The 19,728-nt window shown below is 45.6% G+C and overlaps 1 protein-coding gene across 1 annotated transcript in view; it reads left to right on the plus strand.

The window, feature by feature from the left end:
• Positions 1 to 19,728, plus strand: part of tmem63c (transmembrane protein 63C) — a 331,403-nt gene that overhangs the window by 120,035 nt on the left and 191,640 nt on the right. The window contains exons 6-7 of the mRNA XM_060829024.1: positions 10,925 to 10,962; positions 13,899 to 14,041. Coding sequence (XP_060685007.1) covers positions 10,925 to 10,962; positions 13,899 to 14,041 — 181 coding nt within the window. The remainder of the gene's footprint in view (positions 1 to 10,924; positions 10,963 to 13,898; positions 14,042 to 19,728) is intronic.

Below are 19,728 nucleotides of genomic sequence, written 5' to 3' on the forward strand. Positions count from 1 at the left end.
GCCTCCAATTGGAGCCACTGTAATTTTTGTAACATGCTGTTATGGGGAACCTAACTGAATGTCATTTATTGAGACTTCCAGAATACAACAATAATATTCAGATATATTTTAAGATATTAGGAGGAAGGTATAAAGGAGACATCAGAGGTAGGTTCTTTATACAGAGAATTGTGAATGCATGGAATGCGTTGCCAGCTGTGATGGTGGAAGCAGAGTCATTAGGGACGTTCAAGCGACTGCTGGACATGCACATGGATAGCAGTGAATTGAGGGGTGTGTAAGTAAAGGTTATTTTATTTTACATTAGGATTAATCCTCGGCACAACATCGTGGGCCAAAGGGCCTGTTCTGTGCTGTACTTTTCTATGTTCTATGGTCAGACAAAAATATTACTGAGTTACTGTGGACACTGGAAATGTTAAAGAAATAGAAAATGTTGGAAATATTCAGCAGGAGTTTCAAGCATTGTCTGTGGCAGGTGAAACAGTTTATATTTCAAGCTCATGATCTTACACAAAACTGAGCAAAGTTAGGAATGTAATGTTGGTTTTAAGCAGATTAAATGGGGAAAGGGTTTGTGGAACAAGGCACAAGGGGATGGTAAAGAAATGAATGATGAATCCAGAGGTATGAGCTGTCAAGGAAAAAAGGATTCTTGGTCAGCAAAGTGATGATGAGTTATCAGAAATAAGAGGAATGTGGAGTAATCGGATCAGCCATGATCTTATTAAATGGTATAGCAGGCTCAAGGGGCCAAGCGGCCTACTCCTGCTCCTAATGCATATGTCCGTATGTTTTTCCATATGCTTGTAACCAGGAACAACTATTCGGCCATAAACAAGATCCAAACATGGCAAGAAAAGAAAACAAAATGAGGACATAAACTATGGTTTAAATATTTGAATTCAGCATTGAGTCCAGAGGCTGTCATGTGCCTCATTGAAGTACAATGAGCTGTTCCTTAATGAATTTCACTGGAACACAACAGGCAGCTAAGGATCGAGAGATCAGCAAAATGGAGAAGTTAAATAACAAGAGACTGGAGCCTGTAAGTTATTCTTACAGATTAAATGGAGTTGCTTACAAAACTTGCAATCATTTTAAACTGTGAGGAGGACATTGTAAACAAGAACTTTGACACAGTGTAATGAGCAGGTAGATGGGAGAAAGAGTTCAATTAGAGATGTGTGAGGTGATGCATTTTGTTAGGAGTAACATGGACACACAATATAAAATAGGGGGTTAGTACTCAAGAGGGTGCAGATACAGATGGACCTTGGTGTATACATGCATAAATCATGAAAGTGACAGGACATTTGGAGAATGCAGTTAATAAAGCATACAATATTCGGGAGGTGTTAAACTAATTTGGCAGGGGGTTAGAGCACAGAGTAGATGGAGTCAGGAACAAGGTTCAATCCGATACAAAGGGAATACTAAGACAGTCCAGCAGGCAGAGAAGACATGGTGTGATAAAGCAGATGGAAGGACCAGAAAGCTAAATTATATCTGTTCTAGCACAAGAGCTTGACTGGTAAAGCAGAGGAACTGAAAGCATTGAGGCAGGATGAAGGAATATGATTTTGTTGCAATCACTGAAATATGGTTGAAGGAAGGACAGAACTGGCTCAGCATTTTAGATTATAGAGATTTCAGGCATGATACGGCTGTGCAAGGGAAATGGGGCCACTGCATTGCTGATAAAGGCTCTTCAAATGAGGCCATTGGGTGAAGCTTAGAAATAAAAATGGTGTGATCACCTTGCTGGGACCGCCACCAACACTCCGGGAGTGACCCGCTCCCACTACCAGCACTCTGGGAAGGGGATTGCTCCCACTGCCAGCACTCTGGGAGTGACCCGCTCCCACTGCCAGCACTCCGGGAGTGACCCGCTCCCACTGCCAGCACTCCGGGAAGGGGATTGCTCCCACTACCAGCACTCTGGGAGTGACCCGCTCCCACTACCAGCACTCTGGGAGTGACCCGCTCCCACTACCAGCACTCCGGGAGTGACCCGCTCCCACTGCCAGCACTCCGGGAGTGACCCGCTCCCACTGCCAGCACTCCGGGAGTGACCCGCTCCCACTACCAGCACTCCGGGAGTGACCCGCTCCCACTACCAGCACTCTGGGAGTGACCCGCTCTCACTACCAGCACTCCGGGAGTGACCTGCTCCCACTACCAGCACTCCGGGAGTGACCTGCTCCCACTACCAGCACTCCGGGAGTGACCCGCTCCCACTGCCAGCACTCCGGGAGTGACCTGCTCCCACTACCAGCACTCTGGGAGTGAACCGCTCCCACTGCCAGCACTCCGGGAGTGACCCGCTCCCACTGCCAGCACTCCGGGAGTGAACCGCTCCCACTGCCAGCACTCCGGGAAGGGGATTGCTCCCACTGCCAGCACTCCGGGAGTGACCTGCTCCCACTACCAGCACTCTGGGAGTGACCTGCTCCCACTACCAGCACTCTGGGAGTGACCCGCTCCCACTGCCAGCACTCTGGGAGTGACCCGCTCTCACTACCAGCACTCTGGGAGTGACCCGCTCCCACTGCCAGCACTCCGGGAGTGACCCGCTCCCACTGCCAGCACTCTGGGAGTGACCCGCTCTCACTACCAGCACTCCGGGAGTGACCCGCTCTCACTACCAGCACTCCGGGAGTGACCCGCTCCCACTACCAGCACTCCGGGAGTGACCCGCTCCCACTGCCAGCACTCCGGGAGTGACCCGCTCTCACTACCAGCACTCCGGGAGTGACCCGCTCTCACTACCAGCACTCCGGGAGTGACCTGCTCCCACTACCAGCACTCCGGGAGTGACCCGCTCCCACTGCCAGCACTCCGGGAGTGACCCGCTCCCACTGACAACTCTCCGGGAGTGACCCGCTCCCACTACCAGCACTCCGGGAGTGACCCGCTCCCACTGCCAGCACTCCGGGAGTGACCCGCTCCCACTGACAACTCTCCGGGAGTGACCCGCTCCCACTACCAGCACTCCGGGAGTGACCTGCTCCCACTACCAGCACTCCGGGAGTGACCCGCTCCCACTGACAACTCTCCGGGAGTGACCTGCTCCCACTACCAGCACTCCGGGAAGGGCACTGCTCCCACTGACAACTCTCCGGGATGCTGATGAAAAGGTTAACAAAAGGAAAAAAGAGAGCAGAAGTAAAAGGAGAGAGAAAAAAAAGAAAGGCAGATGGAAGGTGAAAAGCTGCGGGCCCAGGACCCAGGCATGAATGCTGCTAGTCTGTTGCAACCATCTTTGCCCAGGCCATGGCTGGGTCCTGGGTACCTGACGGTGGAGGCTGTGGCTGGGCCCTGGTACCCGACGGTGGAGCCCATGGCTGAGCCCTGGGTACCTGACGGTGGGGGCTGTGGCTGGGCCCTGGTACCCGACGGTGGAGCCCATGGCTGAGCCCTGGGTACCTGACGGTGGAGGCCATGGCTGGGCCCTGGGTACCTGACGGTGGAGGCTGTGGCTGGGCCTTGGTACCCGACGGTGGAGCCCATGGCTGAGCCCTGGGTACCTGACGGTGGAGGCTGTGGCTGGGCCCTGGTACCCGACGGTGGAGCCCATGGCTGAGCCCTGGGTACCTGACGGTGGAGGCTGTGGCTGGGCCCTGGGTACCTGACGGTGGAGGCTGTGGCTGGGCCCTGGTACCCGACGGTGGAGCCCATGGCTGAGCCCTGGGTACCTGACGGTGGAGGCCGTGGCTGGGCCCTGGGTACCTGACGGTGGAGCCCATGGCTGGGCCCTGGGTACCTGATGGTGGAGGCTGTGGCTGGGCCCTGGGTACCTGATGGTGGAGGCCATGGCTGAGCCCTGGGTACCTGACGGTGGAGGCCGTGGCTGGGCCCTGGGTACCTGACGGTGGAGCCCATGGCTGAGCCCTGGGTACCTGACGGTGGAGCCCATGGCTGGGCCCTGGGTACCTGACGGTGGAGGCCAAAGCTGATAGCCAAGTTCAGTACTCATGAGGATGGCCTCAACCGGGACCTTGGGTTCATGTCACACTACAGGTGGCTCCACTACCCTGTACACTGTCTCTTACACGCACACCCTTATATCCTTACACACTCACGCAGACTCTCTCTCATTCACATGCTGTCTCTCAGACATACAAACCTACGCCCCTCACACTCACACCCATGCACACACCCTCTCACAGACTTATACTCCATCTCACCCACACAAACACACTTTATCATGCATGTACACACACAAACACTCTCTCTCTCCCATGTGCATGCACACATATAAGTCTATGGGGTGAATTTGCATTTGCAGAATTATATTTGCAGATACATTCTATTTTGCTCAAAATGTGAACAATTTGCAGGCGGTCAATCCATGCAACAGTTTATGAATTCCTACTTTGGAAATAGAACCAGTCTGACTCAAGGTTGGGATGCAGACAGGCTGTAACATTACATCTTTAATACATTGTCTGAGCTGAGATGTCAGCTTTTTTTGTAAAACTTATCTTGCGAATGTGACTTAAAGAAGTCCTGGGATTTACATATTAATGAACTGAAACCTGCAACCCATTCTAAAAGATGAAAGACTTAACAGCAATCTAGATTTGTTCAGTATATCATTTCAGCCGTGTGACACTGTAATCTTTTACTGTAAATTGTGTCTTATGATCCTGCTTCACAACCACCTGGTGAAGGAGCAGCGCTCCGAAAGCTCCTGCTTCCGAATAAACCTGTTGGACTGTCACCTGGCGTTGTCTGATTTTTTTTAACTTTGTCCACCCCAGTGCAACACCAGCACCACCACATAATCCGAGGGAGTAAAGCTGATCAGGTGGTTGAAGTTTCAGTGAATGAACATTTCAGAGATGGTGACCAAACTGTAAGTTTCAAAGTCATTGTGAGAAAATATAAAGTGGTGCAGAAATTGAGCACCTAAATTGGGAAAAGGCCAATTTCAATATCATGAGACAGGATCTGGCAAACTTGACAAACCGGTATGTCTGATGTCAGTGGTAGGAGAATTATTGGGAAAAATTCTGCAGGTTAGGATTAGTCAACAGTTGGAAAAGTAGGGATTGATTAGAGATAATCAGGATAGATTTGTTGGAAGGAGAACCTATTTGACTAATTTAATAGAATCTTTTGAAAAGATGCCTAAATATATTGATGAGGATAGTGCACTTAATGTGATTTATTTGGACTTCAGTCAGGCCTTTGATACGATCTTGGATGCAAAGCTGTTCCAAAGTAAAAGAGACCATGGAATCCAAGAAAGTTGGCAAACTGGATCCAAAATTGCTTGTTGATTGGAGGCAAAGAATGATGGTGGAGGGTTGTTTTTGTGATTGGAAGCCTGTGATCAGCTGTGTACCACAGGGATTGGTGCTGGGACCCTTATTGTTACTTATGTGCATCAATGAGTTGGATGTGAAGGTGGAAGGTATAGTTACTCAGTTTGCAGATGACATGAAAATTGGTGGTGTTTTTAATCATAAGGAGGATGATCTTAGGCCAGTCTGATATTGAGCAGCTGGTAAATTGGGCAGAGCAACGACAGATGGAATTTAATCCCAATATGTATGAGGTGATGCAGTTTGAGAGGTCTGGTAAGGGAAGGATATACACAATGAGTGTTAGGTCTCTCGGAAATACTGAAAAAGAGAGGCACCTAGGTTTACAAGTTCATGGATCCCTGAAGGTTTCAGCACAGGTAGATAGGCTGGTGAAGAAGGCATTTGGGATACTTGTTTTAATTAGCCAGGGCATAGAATATAAGAGCAAGGAAGTTTTGTTACAGCATTATAAAACATAGGTGGAATAATGTGTGTAGTTCTAGTCACCACACTCTTGGAAGGATGTGAACACACAGGAAAGTGTGCAGAGGAGATTCATCAGGATGATGCTTGGGAAGAAAAGTCTCAATTATGAGGAGAGACTGGATAAGGCTGGGTTTGTTTTCCCTGGGCTGGGATTGGGGGTAGGTGTGGGTGTGGGGGGATAGAGAAGAAATCTGATTGGAATATATAGAGTTATGAAAGGCATAGACACGTTTGATCATCAGAATCTCTTCCGTATGGCAGTTGTGCCTGAGACCAGAGGGTATAAGTTTAAAGTGACAGGTAAGTGGTTTAGGTGGGATCTGAGGAAAATGTTTTCACCCAGAGGCAGGTAGAAATATAGAATGCACTGCCCGAGAAGGTGGTGGAGTCAGGTACATTCGCAGTGGGTAAGAAGCATCTGGGCACTTGGGAAGCAGTGACAGCATCACTCCTACTCAGCATGGATTCACTGAAGGGAAACCTTCCTGACAAATCTTCTGGAATTTTTCAAGGATGTGACTATTAGAGTGGACAAGGCTGAATCAGTAGATGCAGGAGAAAATTATTGCAGATGCTGGAATGTGTGCTGAACACAATAAATGCTAGAGATCACAGTGGGTCAGGCAGCATTCCTGGAGAGGGGGCAAGCTAATGTTGTGAGTCCAGACATCTGGGCTTCCAAAAGGCTTTTGGCAATGGGTCTTTTTCAGAGTGGCAGGCAGCGATGATTGGGGTGCCACAGAGTTCATGCTGGGACACCAGCCGTTCTCAATCTACATTACTGATTTCGATGAAGGAATTGAAAGCAATATCTCCAAATTTGCAGATGGTACTCGGCTGGGTGGCAGTGTGTGCTGTGAGGAGAATGCCAAGAGGCTGCAGGGTGACTTGGACAGACTGGCTGGGTGGGGAAATACTTGGCAAATGCAATATAATGTGGATAAATGTGACATTATCCACTTTGGTCACAAAAACAGGAAGGCAGATTATTATGATGGCAGTTTAGGAAAAGGTGAAGTGCAATGAAACCTGGGTGTTATGGTGGAACAGTCACTGAAGGTTGGCATGTAGGTACAGCAGGCAGTGAGGAAAGCTAATGGCATGCTGGCCTTCATAGTGAGAGGATTGGAGTATAAGAATAATGATGTCTTGCTGCAGTTATACAGGACATTGATGAGGCCACACCTTGAGTATTTTGGTTTGAGGAAGGACATTCTTGTTATTGAGGGAGTCCAGTGAAGGTTCATCGAACTGATTCACATAATGGCAGGACTGACATATGAGGAATGACTCAGGACAAGACAAAATAGATGGTTGTTGACTTCAGGAGGGCATAGAGCGACCACAGTCTGCTGGACATCGACGGTTCCCCCATGGAATCATGAAGAGCACCAAATTCCTTGGCCTACATCTGGTGGAGAATCTCACCTGGACCCTCAACATCAGCTCCAAAGCCAAGAAAGCCCAGCAGTGTCTCGACTATCTGTGCAGGCTGAGGATGGCCCACCTCCCACTCCCATCGTCACCACATTCTACAGAGGGTTCATTGGAATCATAGAATCACAGAATCCTTACAGTATGGAAGCAGGCCTTTCAGCCCAACAAGTCCACACCAACCCTCTGAAGAGTAACCCACACAGACCCATTTCCCTACAATTCTGCATTTATCCTAGACTAATGCACTTAACCTCCACGTCCCTAAACACTATGGGGCAATTTTGCATGGCCAATCCACCTAAATTGCACATCTTTGGATTGTGGGAGGAACCTAAGCACCTGGAGGAAACCCACACAGACACGGGGAGAATGTGCAAACTCCACACAGTCAGTCGCCTGAGGCGGGAATTGAACCCGGGTCTCTGGCGCTGTGAGGCAGCAGTGCTAACTACTGAACTACTGTGCCGCCGATGGAGAGTACCCTGAGCTGCTGCATCACTGCCTGGTTCGGGAATTGCACCGTCTCGATTGTAAGGCCTTACAACATATAATGAAGACAGCTGAGAAGATCACCAGGGTCTCTCTCCCCTCCATTTTAGAGATATACTCTACACACTGCATCTTAAAAGATCCCACACACCATCACTTAAACTCTTCTCCCTCTTGCCATCTGGCAGGAGATACCGGAGCATTCAATCTCTCACTGTCAGACTGTGCAACGGTTTCTTCCCCCAAGCCATCAAGCTCCTTAACACTGTATGATCGGACTCTTTCCCATCTGAAATTCTTTGCGCGACTTTGAATTGCTGCGAGTAAAATGCCTATTATTTATCATTCTTCTCTTACACTGTAACTTGTGTATTTTGAACTTCTTATGCACTTTATGCCATGTACAAGTGTGTAGTTTGTGCTGGAGGAACACTGTCTCATGTTTACTGTCTCAGTTGCATACGGTAAAAATGACAAATAAAAGCTACTCTACTCAGTCGATTGGAGTCGTACTCACTGGGTAGAAGAATGAGAGGGGATCTTATAGAAACATATAAAATCCTGATGGGTGGACAGGCTCGATAAGGGAAGAATGTTAACGATGTTGGGGAAGTCCAGAACTAGGGATCACAGTCTACGAATAATGAGTAGGCCATTCAGGACTGAGTTAAGGAAGAATTTCTTCACTGAGGGAGTTGTGAACCTGTGGAATTCTCTCCCACAGGAAGCTGTTGAGTCCAGTTCATTAAATATATCCAAGAGGGAGCTGTAGTGGGCCTTTCAGCTAAAGGGATCAAGCAGTATGGAGAGAGAGCAGGAATGGGATACAGAGATTGCATGTTCAGCCATGATCATATTGAATGGTGATGCAGGTTTGAAGGGCTGAATGGCCTACTCCTACACTTATTTTCTTTGTTTCTATGAATGAATACTTAAAATGTCAGGGCACAGTAGGCTGTGGACCAAGTACAGGACATGGGATGACTGGTTGGATGTTTGTTGATTGGCATGGATATGATGGGCTGAAGGGCCAGTTTCTATATTGTACGACTCTATGAATATCCCAGCCTTGATTGGTAGGGGCAAAAATGTATAACAGCAATGACGTGTTACTGAATTGATACAAGATAGTTGTTAGACCTCAGCTGGCGTATGGTGTACAGTTCTGGCTGTCACATTCTAGGAAGGATGTGAATGCATTGAAGTGTGCAAAACACATTTACAGAAATGGTTCCAGGTATGTGACACTTAAATTATGAGGATAGGCTGGAGAAGTTGAGACTCCTTCTTGGAGTTAAGACTAAAAGGAGATTTGGTAGAGGTTTTCAAAACCATGAGATTTGGATAATGGAGATAAGAAACTATTAACATTTGTAAAAGGATCAAGAAGAAGGGTTTCAAGTGATTTGCAAGGTTTGCAGATGTGATGTGAGGGAAAAAAATCCTTTTATGCAAATAGCTTGGATCAGAATTGCATTGCCTGGAATTGTGGTGGAGGCAGAGTCAATTGAAGCTTTTAACAGGCAGTATTTCAATTTAAGCAATATACAAAGTTATGGATAACTCTGGCGAATAACACTAAGTCAGAATGCTCAATGGATAGCTGGTGTAGATACAATCAGCTGAATGGGCTTCTTTGGCATCCAAACATCTCTGTGATTCAGTAAAGAGGATACCCAGTCTGCGTTTGGTCTCTACCATGCAAATCCCATTCTGAGTAATGAGTACACACCACTAAATTGTAAACTTCTGCTTCACCTGGAAGGAGTTTTGGAAGCTTGGGCAGTGGGGAAAGTGGAGGTAAAAGGGCGAATGGAACAAAGATAATCGAGGGCTTTGCCAACCACAGTGGAGGGAAATCCCCTGTGGATGAGAAACAAGATATGTCAGAAGTGTTAATGTGCAGGTATATAGTGACAGAGGTCTACAGTGCCGAGAAGGGTCCTTCACTCTATCAAGTGAAGGACAGAGTTCTAAAACAAGTACCTTATTAATCTAATACCATTTTCCAGCAATTGGCTCACAGCTTTGTACACCTGGCATTGCAAGTGCACATCTAAATACTCCTTAAATATTATCAAGGTTTCTGCCTCTGTCAAACTTAAAGGCAGTGAGTTCCAGATTCTCGCCAACATCTGGGTGAAAAGACTATTCCTTACATCTCCTCTAAATCTCCCACTTCTTTATGTAAATCTGTGTCCCTTGGTCAGTTATCCCTCCACCAAGGGGAAATGTTCCTTCTTGTCTACCTATCTATGCCCCCAATAGTTTGATGCACCTCAATCATGCCTCCCTTCCGTCTCAAATGCTCCAAGGAAAGCACCCCCAGTCTGTCCAATCTCTCTTCATAATTGAAACCCTCCAGCCCAGGCAACATTCTGGAAAATCTCTCCTCTATCCCTCTATAATGTGGATCCCAGAACTGCACACAATACTCTAGCTGTGTAAAAACAAGGACTGCAGATGCTGGAAACCAGAGTCTAGATTAGATTGGTGCTGGAAAAGCACAGCAGGTCAGGCAGCTCCTTGGATGCTGCCTGACCTGCTGTGCTTTTCCAGCACCACTCTAATCAATACTCTAGCTGTGGTTTAATCAACATTTTATACAGTTCCAGCATAACCTCACTGCTCTTGAACTCTATTCCTTAGCTTAAAAAGACAAATGTCCTATATGCTTTCTTAACCACTGTATCCACCTGCCCTGTTACCTTAAGGGACTGGTGGACATGCACACCAAGGTCCCTTTGATCCTAATTGCTTCCACAGGGCAAACTGTTCATCGTGTATTTATATATATATGTAAAAAATGCCTTGGGATTTTCCTTAATCCTTTTTGCCAAAGACATTTCATGGCCACCTGCCAAATTAGTTTAAACCTCACGAGTGAAACCAGCAAATTTCCCTGCCAGAATATTGGTGCCCTTCCAGTTTAGGTGCAGCCCGTCCCTCTTGTACAGGTCCCACCTGTCCTGGAAGATGACACAATGATTCACATTTCTGAAGCCTCCCCCACACTGACACCAGCTCTTTAGCTACTTATTTAACCATACTATCTTCCTATTCCTAGCCTCAGTGGCACATGGCACTGGGAGTAATCCTGAGATGACCATCCTAAATTGCCTATTATAATTTTCTGATTTTAATTGCACGTGGTGAGTTTCTGATTTTGATTTGTACATTTGGTCCTCTGTCTGCAGGGTTTCTGTTCCTGGTTGACCACACTTTATCACATGAGGTAAGTTAAACTCTAATAATCTGTGCTTTCATTTTGTGAATGGTAAGAGGGATGGACACTACTTACGGCAGTCTAGACCAAGTGCGATGAGTTGTGGTCTTTAGCCTGGTACCAGGGTATTTGATTTGGAAAATGTAGAGAGCTGACCATGTGATAACACAGCAGTGTCAGCATGGGTTATTGGGGCATTTTTACCAGTTCAAGAAAAATAAAAGCTACTCCAAAAGAAAGACTACTTCTGAAGAAGAAGACAAACTAGTAAAATGGCAAACAAATGAACAAGATGTTGAAGAGCCATTTGAAATAGGAAGCACTGGGGAAGGAAAAAAATGGCAGTGGGTGAGGAGGCAAAGAGGAAGACGGAGAAAAACCTTCCTAAGTAATATAATATGAGCATTATAGGAAATGAATAACAGAAAATGCTAGAAATACTCAGTAAGTCAGGTATCACCTGTAAAAGAGAAACAATTAACATTTCAGATAAGCAATCTTTCATCATCTCCAATATCTACAATATTTTGCTTTTGAATATAAAGTATTCTCTGAGGACACTTGGTACAGTAGAAATGGCAGAGGATGATCTCTGGATGAGAGTCATAGAATGTTTCAGTACAGAAGAAAGCATGCAACCTATTCTGGCTCCCAAAGAGCCATCCACCGAGTCCCCTTCAAAGCCCTCTAAATTCAACACTTTCAAATATATAACCAGCTCTTTTTTGAAATCTTCTCTGTGAAGTAGAGTATGCTGGGGGTGGGCTTCGAAAGGACTGTGTGTGTATGTGACTAAAAGCATATAATTGGGGGTGGGCTTCTGAGGGAATTGTGTCTATAGATCATCGAGAGTGTAAAATCTGTTGTACATTTTGTTCAGGGAGAGATGGTGTGGTCAAAATCCATAGTTAGGGTTAAAGGCACATTGTCTCTCCCAGAAGTTTTAGTTCAATAAACTGTGTCTTATCCACTGCTAAATTGGAATTTGTGCATTACTTTACCTACAACAAACTACCTACAACAAATGGATTCCGCCTCCACTACTCTCCCAGGCAGTGCTTTCCAAATCCTAATAACTCTCTGAGAAGAGGTTTCTCCTCATCCTACTCCTAACTCTCTTGCTGACAATCTTGAAACTGTGACCCCAAGTTACTGACATACCAGCTATTGGAAACAAATATTTGTATTTACCCTGCATAAAGAACCTACGCTGAGAGTTGTGAATGCATGGAATGTGTTGCCAGGGGTGGTGGTGGAAGCAGAGTCATTAGGCACATTTAAGCCACTGCTGGACATGTACATGGATAGCAGTGAGTTGAGGAGTGCGTAGGTTAAGTTATTTTACATTAGGATTAATGCTTGACACAATATTGAGGGCCAAAGGGTCTTTTCTGTGCTGCACTTTCCGTGTTCTATGTTCTATGTTATTCTCCTTGCAGCAGAGAATAATCCCAGTTTTTTTCTTTGTATCTAAAATTCCTAATTCCTGATATCATTCTGGTAAATCACCTTTTCACCTTCTCCAGGACTGTCACATCCTTACTTAAGTAAGCTGCCCAACTGAATGCAACACCCCAAATATGCTCTGACCAATGATGTGTAGAGATGCAGCATCTCTTCCTTGCTTATATATGCTATATCTCTTTACAAACCCAAGGGTCCTGTAAGTCGGTCTTAACAACTGTTTCAACTTGCCTGGCCAGCTTCAGAGAATTATGCATTGAACCCAAGGTCTCTCTGGTCCTATACTCCCCTCAAAGTTGTACCATTAAGTTTGTATTGTATCTATATGTTTCTTCTATCAAAATGTATTATCTCATATTTCTTTGCATTAAAATTCATCTGCCAGGTGCCAGAAATAGTTCAGTATCATCCTCACAATTCACTTTTCTCTCTAGCTTTGTATCATGGGTAAATTTAGAGACTTTTCCCTGAACACCCATTTCCAAATTATTTATATAAATCAGAAAAAGCAATGCTCCCAAATGCTGATTTATGGGGAGGTGATTGCCTAGTGGTATTCTCGCTGGACTGTTAATCCAGAGACCCAGATAATGTTCTGGGGATCTGGGTTTGAATCCTGCCATGCCGAGACTAAAGTTTGAATTCAATAAAATTCTGGAATTGAGAGTCTGCTGGCGACCATGAAACCATTGTTGATTGTTGGGAAATATCCATCTAGTTCACTAATGTCCTTTTAAGAAAAGAAACTGCCATTCTTACCTGGTCTGGCCTACATGTGACTCCTGCCCCACAGTAATGTGGTGGACTCTTATCTGCCCTCTGGCAATTTGGGATGGACAATAAATGCTGGCTTAGGCAGTGATGCCCTCATTTCATGAATGAATGTAGAAAAAAGTAATCTTGAGGGACACCATTTCCAACTTGTCTCCAATCTGAGAAATGCCCATCTATACCTACCTGCTGTTTATGTCTTTTAGACAATTCTAATCAATTCTGCCATGGACCCATCAATACGAAACATTTGTAATTTGATCACCGACTTGCCATGTCACATTGTATGGAATGCTTTCCGAAAGTCCAAATATACAACATCGACATCATTTCCTTCATCCATTACCTGTGTCACCTTGTCAAAGACATCAATTAAATTAGTCAGACATGACCTGTCCTTGACAAAGCCATGTTGACTATTTGGTATTAACTTATTTTTCTCTGTGTGTATTATTAACTTTATCCCGTATTATGGCCTCCATCCGTTTTCCCACAATTGATGTGCAACTGACAGGTCTGTAGTTTCCTAGCTTATCCTTTGCCCCTTTCTTAAACTTTGGCGTCACATTTACAATCCTCCAGTCCATCAGGACACATCCTGTCACTGAGTTTATTATATGGTAGGTAAGGAAAAAAATGCTGGGAGGATGAACTGAAGATAGTGATGGAGCTGTCTTTGCTTGGTACTCACTTGGTGTTTTTGATTTAAGGGACGATGAGATTCAGTACAAGTGTGGACTCGACGCCATTATCTACCTCTCATTTCAACGACACATCCTGGTCCTCCTCACTGTGGTCTGTGTCCTGTCCATCGCCATTGTGCTTCCTGTCAACTTCTCTGGGGACCTGTTGGGTAAGGCGTTCTGGGACAGGGCGGCATGGGCACGCAGTTTGGAGCAGGGGCTCAGGCTCCAGGACAGTGGCGCAGGAGATATAACTTCAACAGGGACTAGTGAGATTGTAGGGACAGCTCTGGGAAAATATGGGGTATGGGAGGCAAGGAAGAGTAACATGAAGATAGTGGGATAAAAAAGTGTGGGGACATTGTTAAAGATAGTGTCAAACTCAAAGCAACAAATAGAAATGAGCAAAAATGGGCAGCAGATCAGAACAGGGAGAAAGTGAGGACCACAAATGCTGGAGATCAGAGTTGAAAGTGCAGTGCTGGAAAAGCACAGCAGACCAGGCAGCATCCGAGGAGCGGAAGAATTGATGTTTTGGGCATAAGCCCTTCATCAAGAAAACTCCTCGAATGCTGCTAGACCTGCTGTGCTATTCCAGTACCACACTCTCGAAGCAGATCAGAACAACAAAGAATAGCTAAAATTAATAAAGAGGAGAAAAACTGAATAGCAGAAAAAGCTAGCTAGAAGTATGAACACAGATAGAGCTTGTTTGACTGTCTTAAAGAAGAATTAACAAAGTTCCTATAAAAGATGAGTACGGGGAATGAAGTTTGGGAAATAAGGAGATGGTAGATGAATTGAGCGGTTATTTTGTATAGCAATATTTCAGGAAGTGGAGGGAGATGGTAACTCCATGACATTAGAATCAAATAGGATGTGGTACTGAGTAACGTGTTTGAGCAGCAACACGACAAGTGCCTAGGTCCAGACTGACTTCATTATAAGCTCTTACATTGATTATAATCAATTTCTGTGAAATATAAATTTAGCTTTGAAATTTTCCTCCATTTATTTTACACATAATCAAAAGAGCCACTTATTTTATAAGTTATGGCTATAAATGAATCTAAAGTGGGTTTTGAAAAGAGGAAATCAAATGATATTTTCTTTCCTTACCCCAGCCACCAACAAGTTCCTTTGTCTTTATCATTTCCACTGGGATGGGTTTGGGGGTCAGCACGGCACAATGAAAAACTGAATGAACAAAACCAGGAAACACTCACCGGGTCTGGCAGCATCTTTGGAGAGAAATCAGAGTTAATGTTTCCCTCCTTCAGAACATGAGCCACATGAAATAGTTGTGCATGAGAAGATTCTAGAATGGATATTGTTAATAGGAGGGAGGAAATGAGACGAGTGATGGAACCGATAAAAACAAGTTATTGGAAGTCATTCTTAAAAAAAATGAAATCTAACGTGGCAGTTGTCATACAGTGCAGTGAAATGTCATCTCTATTTATTTATATCAGTCATATGAACACCTCTGTGTAAATTTAGATAACTAAACATTTCATTGTAAATTTAATTTTTTTTCCCTGGAAAAGAGAGAGGTTTCAGTTTTTCCTAGTTGCTGTCCAGTTTATTTTTGAATAACACCAAAAAAGGACTTAACAGTTTAATTCTATGATGCGTTTGTTGATGCATTAGTTGAAGAAGAAAATTAGCGCAGTGGGTGCCAGATTCACAAAAGCTGCGAGCAAGAATTATTTTTATTTCCCCTTGAATTTTGCTGCCCGTAGCGCGGCACGGCGGCACGGTGGTTAGCACTGCTGCCTCACAGTGCCAGGGGCCTGGGTTCAATTCCAGCTTCTGGTGACTGTCTGTGTGGAGTTTGCACATTCTCCCTGTGTCTCTGTGGGTTTCCTCCGGGTGCTCCAGTTTCCTCCCACAGTCCAAAGATGTGCGGGTTAAGTGAATTGTGTGTGTTAAATTGCCCATAGTGTTCAGGGATGTGTAGGTCAGGGGTAAATGTAGAATAATGGGAGAGGGGTTAAGTCTTTGGAGGGTCAGTTGGTCTTGTTGGGCTGAATGGCCTGTTTCCACATGGTAGGGGGTTTTATGAGCACTCTCTGAATATTGTTTGTTTGCACTTGCAACAAACTCAGAATAAAAAGAGCTAATTCAACACATTAAAAAATCAGGGGGAGGGCAGTTTTAGGGTTTTGAGTGCAATGATCAGCCATGATAATTATGAATGGTGGAGCAGGCTCAAAGGGTCAAATGGCTATTCCTACTCCTATCTTACACGCTTCTGTATTTCTATAGTTTAAAAGAAATTGTAAAAGGGATAGTTTTAATTTTCCAAGATTCCCTAGTTTCAGGAAAGGTTCTATTAGACTGGAAAATACTGAATGTAACTCCATTACTATAAAGGCAAGAGATAGGAATCAGAATCTACAGGCCAGTTGGCTTTACATCTGTTGTAGGAAAGATGTTCAAAGCTATTATTAAAGATGTTATTGATATTTTTAGTCAATGTTAAACAGTTTTTAATGTTAAGACAAATTTCTGAACCTTGTTTATTTACCCTGTCTGTGCTCCTCATGATTTTATTGAATTGAATTGAATTGAATTGATTGTCACGTGTACTGAGGCACAGTGAAAAGCTTGTCTTGCGAGCATAGAATCATAGAGTCATAGAGATGTACAGCATGGAAACAGACCCTTCGGTCCAACCCATCCATGCCGACCAGATATCCCAACCCAATCTAGTCCCACCTGCCAGCACCCGGCCCATGTCCCTCCAAACCCTTCCTATTCATATATCCTCCAAATGCCTCTTAAATGTGGCAATTGTACCAGCCTCCACCACATCCTCTGGGAGCTCATTCCATACATGTACCACCCTCTGTGTGAAATAGTTGCTCCTTAGGTCTCTTTTATATCTTTACCCTCTCACCCTAAACCTATACCCTCTAGTTCTGGACTCCCCGACCCCAGGGAAAAGACTTTGTCTATTTACCCTATCCATGCCCCTCATAATTTTACAAACCTCTATAAGGTCACTCCTCAGCCTCCAAAGTTCCAGGGAAAACAGCCTTAGCCTGTTCAGCCTCTCCCTATAGCTCAAATCCTTCAACCTTGGCAACACCCTTGTAAATAATTTCTGAACCCTTTCAACTTTCACAACATCTTTCCAATAGGAAGGAGACCAGAATTGCATGCAATATTCCAACAGTGGCCTAACCAATGTCCTGTACGGCCGCAACATGACCTCCCAACTCCTGTACTCAATACTCTGACCAATAAACAAAAGCATACAAACACCTTCTTAACTATCCTATCTACCTGCGACTCCACTTTCAAGGAGCTGTGAACCTGCATTCCAAGGTCTCATTGTTCAGCAACACTCCCTATGACCCTACCATTAAGTGTATAAGTCCTGCTAAGATTTGCTTTCCCAAAATGCAGCACCTAGCATTTATCTAAATTAAACTCCATCTGCCACTTCTCAGCCCATTGGCCCATCTGGACCAGATCCTGTTATAATCTGAGGTAACCCTCTTCGTTGTCCACTACATTTCCAACTTTGGTGTCATCTGCAAACTTACTCACTGTACCTCATATGCTCGCATCCAAATCATTTATATAAATGACAAAAAGTAGAGGACCAGCACCGATTCTTGTGGCACTCCACTGGTAACAGGCCTCCAGTGTGAGAAACAATCCTCCACCACCACCCTCTGTCTTCTACCTTTGAGCCAGTTCTGTATCCAAATGGCTAGTTCTCCCTGTATTCCATGTGATCTAACCTTGCTAATCAGTCTCCCATAGGGAACCTTGTCGAACGCCTTACTGAAGTCCATATAGATCACATCTACCGTTCTGTCCTCATCAATCCTCTTTGTTACCTCCTTAAAAAACTCAATCAAGTTTGTGATACATGATTTCCCATGCACAAAGCCATGTTGACTATCCCGAATCAGTCCTTGCCTTTCCAAATACATATACATCCTGTCCCTCAGGATTCTCTCCAACAACTTACCCACCACCGAGGTCAGGCTCACCAGTCTATAGTTCCCTGGCTTGTCCTTACCACCCTTCTTTAACAGTGGCACCACGTTTCCCAACCTCCAGTCTTCCAGCACCTCACCTGTGACTATCAATGATTCAAGTATCTCCGCAAGGGGCCCAGCAATCACTTCACTAGCTTCCCACAGAGTTCTAGGGTACACCTGATCAGGTCCTGGGGATTTATCCACCTTTACCCATTTCAAGCAATACAGGCAGATCCCAGAGTTAAGTAGCATAGATAGTAAATCATAGGGAAACAGCAGCAAAAACAAAAACACAGGGACAGGTGAATGTTCAGAGTTTGTGAGTCCATTCGTTTTTCTAACAACAGTAGGGTAGAAACTGTTGCAAAACCGGCTGGTGCATGTGTTCAGGCTTCTGTACCTTCTCCCCGATGTTACAGGGTGTAGAAAAACATTGTCAGGGTGGGATGAATCTTTGAGAATGCTGGTGGCCTTTCCTTGACAGCGGGCCTGGTAGATGGATTCTATAGATGGGAGGTTGGCCTTTGTGATTGCCCGGGCCGAGTTCACCGCTCTCTGTAACCGTCTCCGATCTTGAAAGCTACAGTTCCCGTACCAGGTAGTGATATATCCAGACAGATTGCTCTCCACCTCCAAACGGATCCCACCACCAGGGATATATTTCCCTCCCGTCCCCTATCAGCGTTCCGAAAAGACCACTCCCTCCGTGACTCCCTCGTCAGGTCCACACCCCCCACCAACCCAACCTCCACTCCCGGCACCTTCCCCTGCAACCGGAAGAAATGCAAAACCTGCGCCCACACCTCCTCCCTCACTTCCCTCCAAGGCCCATTGGGATCTTCCATATCTGTCACAAATTCACCTGCACCTTCACACACATCATTTACTGCATCCGCTGCACCCGATGTGGCCTCCTCTATATTGGGGAGACAGGCCGCCTACTTGCGGAACGTTTCAGAGAACACCTCTGGGACACCCGGACCAACCAACCCAACCACCCTGTGGCTCAACACTTTAACTCCCCCTCCCACTCCACCAAGGACATGCAGGTCCTTGGACTCCTCCATCGCCAGACCATAGCAATACGATGGTTGGAGGAAGAGCGCCTCATCTTCTGCCTGGGAACCCTCCAACCACAGGGGATGAACTCAGATTTCTCTAGTTTCCTCATTTCCTCTCCCCCCACCTTGTCTCAGTCAAATCCCTCGAACTCAGCACCACCTTCCTAACCTGCAATCTTCTTCCTGACCTCTCCGCCCCCACCCCCACTCCAGCCGATCCCCCTCACCTTGACCTCCTTCCACCTATCGCATTTCCAATCCCCGCCCCCAAGTCCCTCCTCCCTACCTTTTATCTTAGCCTGCTGGATACACTTTCCTCATTCCTGAAGAAGGCCTTATGCCCGAAATGTCGATTCTCCTGTTCCTTGGATGTTGTCTGACCTGCTGCGCTTTTCCAGCAACACATTTTCAGCTCTGATCTCCAGCATCTGCAGTCCTCACTTTCTCCTCGAACATTGCTCTCGATTGTGCACCTATAAAAGTTGGGAAGGGGATTCGCCGTCATGCCAAATTCCCTCAGCTGCCTGAGGAAGAAGAGACGTTGTTGGGCATTTGTAACCAGTGCGTCCACATGAAGAGTCCAAGAAAGCTTGTTGTGGATGACCACTCCCAGGAGCTTGACACTCTCCACTCATTCTACCTCTGTGTTGTTAATGTGTAGGGGGGCATGAGTAGTATTCTGATGAAAGTCAATAACGAGTTCCTTGGTTTTGCTGGCATTGAGAGCTAGGTTGTTCTCAGTTCACCATTTTTCCAGGTTTTCCACATCCCATCTGTAGTCTGTTTTGTCATCAT

This window comes from Hemiscyllium ocellatum, chromosome 8, assembly GCF_020745735.1.
Source record: "Hemiscyllium ocellatum isolate sHemOce1 chromosome 8, sHemOce1.pat.X.cur, whole genome shotgun sequence".
Classification (NCBI taxonomy): domain Eukaryota; kingdom Metazoa; phylum Chordata; class Chondrichthyes; order Orectolobiformes; family Hemiscylliidae; genus Hemiscyllium; species Hemiscyllium ocellatum.